The sequence below is a fragment of the Babylonia areolata genome, chromosome 29 (genome assembly GCF_041734735.1).
Source record: "Babylonia areolata isolate BAREFJ2019XMU chromosome 29, ASM4173473v1, whole genome shotgun sequence".
Taxonomy (NCBI): Eukaryota; Metazoa; Mollusca; class Gastropoda; order Neogastropoda; family Buccinidae; genus Babylonia; species Babylonia areolata.
In genome coordinates, this window is record NC_134904.1 from 18,473,575 (window position 1) to 18,481,074 (window position 7,500).

The window sequence follows — 7,500 nt, forward strand, 5'->3', positions numbered from 1 at the left end:
TGTTTCTGTGACAAAGGCCATGCAGCTTCTTGTCACAACATGTTTCTGTGACAAAGGCCAAGCAGCTTCTTGTCACAACATGTTTCTGTGACAAAGACCATGCAGCTTCTTGTCACAACATGTTTCTGTGACAAAGGCCAAGCAGCTTTACAATGGAAAGGAACAATGCCACAGTCACACAACAGCTACTCTGTCGCTGTTGGGGGTTTTTGTGTGTGTGTTTGTGTTTTGGTTTTTGTTGTTGTTGTTGATGTTGTTGTTTGGGGGGAGGCTGGGGGTGGTGGCTTACAGGGAAAGTTTGAAACTTTGATAGATCTACTGTCACCTCTGCTGCTACTGCTGCTGCCAGTGCTGCTGCTGCTACTACTACTACTACTACTACTACTACTACTGCTGCTGCTGCTGCTGCTGCTGTTGATGCAGTTATGGCTACTACTACTACTACCACTACTACTACTGCTGCTGCTGATGCCGTTACGGCTACTACTACTACTACTACTGCTGCTGCTGCTGTTGCTGCAGTTATGGCTACTACTGCTACGGCTACTACTACTGCTGCTGCTGTTGCTGCAGTTACGGCTACTAGTACTGCTGCTGCTGCTGCTGCTGCTATTGCTAATAATCATCATCATCATCACCATCATCATGGAATATCTGCTGTATGATACAGTCTAAAGTCTACTGCAGTGCTTTATTTCCGTCATGGATGTGTCTGTTACCTGTGCTGTTTCCTGGGTACACTGGATATATATATATATATATATATATATATATATATATATATATATATATATATATATATATATATATATATATATATATATATATATTGCTGTGTTTACAACAGACGTTCCGTGAAAGCTCTGCCATAACTGATACCAGTTTGGCACACTGGCTCGACGAGGATGGTTACAAGCGTTTGCACATGTCAACCCCTACCCAGTAATCCTTACTGCTAGCTTCTGCAACAAGCAGCAAGGTACAAGAGATGTCCCATATTTTGCGGGCGCCATAGCCGAATGGTTGAAGCGTTGGACTTTCGATCTGAGGGTCTCGGGTTCGAATCACGGTGACGGCGCCTGGTGGGTAAAGGGTGGAGATTTTTATGATCTCCCAGGTCAACATATGTGCAGACCTGCCAGTGCCTGAACCCCCTTCATGTGTATGCGCAAGCATAAGATCAAATACGCACGTTAATCCATGTCAGCGTTCGGTGGGTTATGGAAACAAGAACATACCCAGCATGCACACCCCCGAAAACGGAGTATGGTTGCCTACATGGCGGGGTAAAAACGGTCATACACGTAAAAGCCCACTCGCGTATATACGAGTGAACGTGGGAGTTGAAGCCCACGAACGCAGAAGAAGAAGAAGTCCCATATTTTGTCTGGTTTGGGGTGGGTTTTTTGTTGTTGTTTTTATAAGTATATGAAACACAAAGGGTTCAGCCACAGAGAGAATATGCTGCAGTGTACAGTACCCTTGTTCATGAACATGTTGCAGTATACAGTACCCTTGTTCATGAACATGTTGCAGTATACAGTACCCTTTTTCATGAACATGTTGCAGTATACAGTACCCTTTTTCATGAACTTGTTGCAGTATACAGTTCCTTTTTTCATGAACATGTTGCCGTATACAGTACCCTTTTTCATGAACATGTTGCCGTATGCAGTACCCCTTTTCATGAACATGTTGCAGTATACAGTACCCTTTTTCATGAACATGTTGCAGTATACAGTACCCTTTTTCATGAACTTGTTGCAGTATACAGTTCCTTTTTTCATGAACATGTTGCAGTATACAGTACCCTTGTTCATGAACATGTTGCAGTAAACAGTACCCTTTTTAATGAACTTGTTGCAGTATACAGTACCCTTTTTCATGAACATGTTGCAGTATACAGTACCCTTTTTCATGAACTTGTTGCAGTATACAGTTCCTTTTTTCATGAACATGTTGCCGTATACAGTACCCTTTTTCATGAACATGTTGCCGTATACAGTACCCCTTTTCATGAACATGTTGCAGTATACAGTACCCTTTTTCATGAACATGTTGCAGTATACCGTACCCTTTTTCATGAACTTGTTGCTGTATACAGTACCCTTTTTCATGAACATGTTGCAGCATACAGTACCCTTTTTAATGAACATGTTGCAGTATACAGTACCCTTTTTTCATGAACATGTTGCAGTATACAGTACCCTTTTTCATGAACTTGTTGCTGTATACAGTACCCTTTTTCATGAACATGAAACCACTGAGTTTAAAAGTGTCAGCATTTTGTATGTGTGTTTGGAGAAAAAAAATGAGTGGTTGAACGTCCTACAGCCTTTTACAGCCATCGTGGCAGTGAATTCACATCCACTGTGTCCAGGAAGGCAGTGAATTCACATCCACTGTGTCCAGGAAGGCAGTGAATTCACATCCACGGTGTCCAGGAAGGCAGAGAATTCACATCCACTGTGTCCAGGAAGGCAGTGAATTCACATCCACTGTGTCCAGGAAGGCAGTGAATTCACATCCACTGTGTCAAGGAAGGCAGTGAATCCACATCGACTGTGTCTAGGAAGGCAGTGAATTCACATCCACTGTGTCCAGGAAGGCAGTGAATTCACATCCACTGTGTCCAGGAAGGCAGTGAATTCACATCCACTGTGTCTAGGAAGGCAGTGAATTCACATCCACTGTGTCCAGGAAGGCAGTGAATTCACATCCACTGTGTCCAGGAAGGCAGTGAATTCACATCCACTGTGTCTAGGAAGGCAGTGAATTCATATCCACTGTGTCTAGGAAGGCAGTGAATTCACATCCACTGTGTTTAGGACTTGGTAAAGGAAGGCAGTGAATTCACATCCACTGTGTTTAGGACTTGGTAAAGGAAGGCAGTGAATTCACATCCACTGTGTCTAGGACTTGGTAAAGGATGGCAGGGGACCAGACCTCTCCTTCCTCTTCAACCTTCCTCAACCAAATGCCTCCTGCCTCTTCAACCTTCCTCAACCACATGCCTCCTGCCTCTTCAACCTTCCTCAACCAAATGCCTCCTGCCTCTTCAACCTTCCTCAACCAAGTGCCTCCTGCCTCTTCAACCTTCCTCAACCACATGCCTCCTGCCTCTTCAACCTTCCTCAACCACATGCCTCCTGCCTCTTCAACCTTCCTCAACCACATGCCTCCTGCCTCTTCAACCTTCCTCAACCACATGCCTCCTGCCTCTTCAACTTTCCTCAACCAAGTGCCTCCTGCCTCTTCAACCTTCCTCAACCAAGTGCCTCCTGCCTCTTCAACCTTCCTCAACCAAATGCCTCCTGCCTCTTCAACCTTCCTCAACCACATGCCTCCTGCCTCTTCAACCTTCCTCAACCACATGCCTCCTGCCTCTTCAACCTTCCTCAACCACATGCCTCCTGCCTCTTCGACCTTCCTCAACCAAGTCAAGCACCCATTCCCAGCTGGTGGAGCCAGGAGAATCAGAGTAAAGTGACCATGCTGAAACAGGTCCTCGAACCCCGGTCACTGCTGAGCGCTGGATCACAAGGCCAACGTCTAACCAGTTCAGCCACAGCACCTTGTATTGCGTGTGCTCTATTGAATATGGTCCCCCCCACCCCCAACCACTCTCCCCCCCTAAAAAAAAACCAATTGATAACTGAAACAGCCCTACCAGAGGGCTGAAGCCTGACAGCTGTCATGGCAAAACAACCAACCAAATATGGCTGTGCACCGTTGAATAACGGGAAACTGTGGGTCCAGCAGACAGACGACTTGTCAGCCATATTGATCGCTTCTCTCAGCTGACATCTGTCAGACGCTTGCAGTAGTGGTGGTGGTATTTAAAAAAAAACCAAAAAAAAACATTAATAAATACCAGCCTGATGCATACCAAGCTGACAAGCAACTGATAGATTCTTCCTACAACCGTCTCCCCTTGCGACAGCTAACAAGGGCAACAGCAAACTGTTCTTGAAAATAAACAAGATAATTTTAAAAGAAATTCAAAAGTGCATCTGCTGGGTTACTATTCTGTTGTTGTTGCTGTTGTTTAAGATTTGAATCACACTGATGATGATGAAGATGATGATTACAGAAAGAAAAGTATGATGATAACTACAATATGATGACAATGACTGATGAAAATGATGGTGGAGATAATGACGTTGACACCATATTCCATCCACCCTTGGAGCATGTCCAACTGCATCAACAAAAAACAATTTCATCATCTAATTCTCTGTGTGTGTGTGTGTGTGTGTGTGTGTGTGTGTGTGTGCATGTGTGCGTGTGTCTGTGTGTTCTTTTGTTCAACGTCCATCCAAAATTATGACTGAAGTGAAACTCCCTCCCTTCTCCACCCCACCCCTGCCTCATGAAATCACTACTTTTCCTATTGCTCTCTCCCCAATTTGCATTACACACAAAAATGTATAAATCAAACAAACAACAAACTAACTATTCAATCAGTAAAACTACTACTAAGAGCTAATGGGGCTCCAAATTAAACTGAACTATTTCAAACAGAAGGTGATTGTCGTATAAAACGTCTGCAATGGAAGCAGATGGAACTGCAAATTTTGTAAATGAATGAGGTAAAAATGTTTTCAGCTGTTCACATTCACAGACGGTATGCAGGGGGGTAATTTCATTACCACAAATGCCAGTAATTTTAGAAGTAAACTTAGTTTTTAAAGCATCCAATCATAGTCTGTACAACATACTGGTTAACCTTCTGCTGCTGTAATGTCCTTTGGTTAACTCTCTCCATACGAACGGCGAAAGAGAAGACGTTAACAGCGTTTCACCCCAATTACAACCATCAAAATATTGCAAGCGGAAGGCTCCCATACTGAAGAGGTGAATGCTGACAAAGAATACCACAATTCTGATGACGGAAGCTAAAGGTTGGGTCATTGAGACACCCACTGGACATCCGAGGGGTCTGTGTAGAGGAGAAGAGAGGACTGGCCGTACTGAGTGAGTTAAGGAAGAAAACATGAAAACATACAATCAATTTTGTGCAAATTTTCGTTACCATTTTCTCTATCAGAGTCAAACCCCAGTTTCAAGTTTACTGGCATGGTTCCAGCAGGTTTTCTCCAGTCAAGAATAATCTATAAGAGAGAGAGAGAGAGAGAGAGAGAGAGAGAGAGAGAGAGAGAGAAAGTGCAGGCATGCGTGCATGTGTGCATGTTTAGAGACGATTTCTGTTTCCGAGTCTTTAGCTCGGCACAGAAAAGCAGTGAATTCATATCCACAGTGTCTTTAGCTCGGCACAGGAAGGCAGTGAATTCATATCCCCTGTGTCTTTAGCTCAGCATAGAAAGGCAGTGAATTCATATCCACTGTGTCTTTAGCTCGGCACAGAAAGGCAGTGAATTCATATCCACAGTGTCTTTAGTGCGGCACAGAAAGGCAGTGAATTCATATCCACAGTGTCTTTAGCTCGGCACAGAGAGGCAGTGAATTCATATCCACGGAGTCTTTAGCTCGGCACAAGAAGGCAGTGAATTCATATCCACTGTGTCTTTAGCTCGGCACAGAAAGGCAGTGAATTCATATCCCCTGTGTCTTTAGCTCGGCACAGAAAAGGCAGTGAATTCATATCCACCGTGTCTTTAGCTCGGCACAGAAAGGCAGTGAATTCATATCCACTGTGAGTTTTAGCTCAGCACAGAAAGGCAGTGAATTCATATCCACTGTGTCTATAGCTCGGCACAGAAAGGCAGTGAATTCATATCCACTGTGTCTTTAGCTCAGCATAGAAAGGCAGTGAATTCATATCCCCTGTGTCTTTAGCTTAGCACAGGAAGGCAGTGAATTCATATTCCCTGTGTCTTTAGCTCGGCACAGGAAGGCAGTGAATTCATATCCACTGTGTCTTTAGCTCGGCACAGAAAGGCAGTGAATTCATATCCACTGTGTCTTTAGCTCGGCACAGAAAGGCAGTGAATTCATATCCACAGTGTCTTTAGTGCGGCACAGAAAGGCGGGGCCTAATCGTCCCCTTCCACTGCTTCAACCTTCCCCAACCGAAGTCAGGTATCCGTTCACACCTGGGTGCAGTGAGGTAAATCGGATCCCAAGGACACAACACCATGCTGAAACAGGGACTGGAACCCTGATCACTGGTGAACACTGGATCACAAGTCCACCACCTGACCAACGGTGCCACATCCAGAGGCAGAACTCATTAACAATGATGGTAATAAGGAACAACTTACCTATACTTTTTTTCTCAAACAGGACTCAAAACGCTTTACGTACATGTGCAAAACACAACTGGAAAAATAAAGAAATAATAATAAAATGAATCAATTCTTCACACACTCACTGCAAAGAGATGTCATGACACAACTGATCCAACTCCCTTCAACACACACACAAACACACACAGACACACCCACACACACCCACACCCACACATCCACCCACACCCACACACCCACCCACCCACCCACCCCCACACACACCCCACACCCAGACACCCAGACGTACCCTGTAGTGGTGAGAAGCAGTCGCTGTGTTCCTCTGTGGACAGTCTGGTTTGTCAGGCCTCCCTCATGTCCTGGGTAGTGGACAGAAAACATGTGTGGAATGCCTTGTGTTGTACTGCACTGTGTTGTGTTGTGTTGTGTTGGGTTGTGTTGTACCGCACTGTGTTGTGTTGTGTTGTGTTATGCTGCAATGTGTTGTGTTGTGTTGTGTTGTGTTGTGTTGTGTTGTGCTGTGCTGTGCTGTGTTGTGTTGTGTATGTGTTGTGTTGTGTATGTGTTGTGTTGTGTTGTGTTGCACTTCATTGGGTTGTGTTGTGTTGTGTATGTGTTGTGTTGTGTTGTGTTGTGTTGTGTTGTGTATGTGTTGTGTTGTGTATGTGTTGTGTTGTGTTGTGTTGCACTGCATTGGGTTGTGTTGTGTTGTGTATGTGTTGTGTTGTGTTGTGTATGTGTTGTGTTATGCTGCACTGCGTTGTGTTGTATTGCACTGCACTGGGTTGTGTTGTGTTGTGTTGTGTTGTGTTGCACTTTGTTGTGTTGTGTTGCACTGTGCTGTGCTGTGCTGTGCTGTGCTGTGCTGTGTTGTGTTGTGCTGTGTTGTGCTGTGTTGCGTTGCATTGTGTTGTGTTGTGTTGCACTGCCTTGTGTTGTGTTGTGTTGTGTTGTGTTGTGTTGTGCTGCGTTGTGTTGTGTTGTGTTGTGCTGCGTTGTGTTGTGTTGTGTTGTGTTGTGTTGTGCTGTGCTGTGTTGTGTTGTGTTGTGTTGCACTGTATTGTGTTGTGTTGTGTTGTGTTGTGTTGTGTTGCACTGTATTGTGTTGTGTTGTGTTGTGCTGTGTTGTGTTGTGTTGTGTTGTGCTGTGTTGCACTGTATTGTGTTGTGTTGTGTTGTGTTGTGTTGTGTTGTGTTGTGTTGTGTTGTGCTGTGTTGTGTTGTGTTGTGTTGTGTTGTGCTGTGTTGTGTTGTATTGTGTTGTGTTGTGTTGTGCTGTGTTGCACTGTAT

At 44.5% G+C, this 7,500-nt stretch overlaps 1 protein-coding gene across 1 annotated transcript in view; it reads right to left on the minus strand.

The window, feature by feature from the left end:
• LOC143274801 (protein rogdi-like) overlaps positions 1-7,500 on the minus strand; it is a 66,694-nt gene that overhangs the window by 29,316 nt on the left and 29,878 nt on the right. Inside the window, exon 4 of the mRNA XM_076578728.1 lies at positions 6,499-6,568. Coding sequence (XP_076434843.1) covers positions 6,499-6,568 — 70 coding nt within the window. The remainder of the gene's footprint in view (positions 1-6,498; positions 6,569-7,500) is intronic.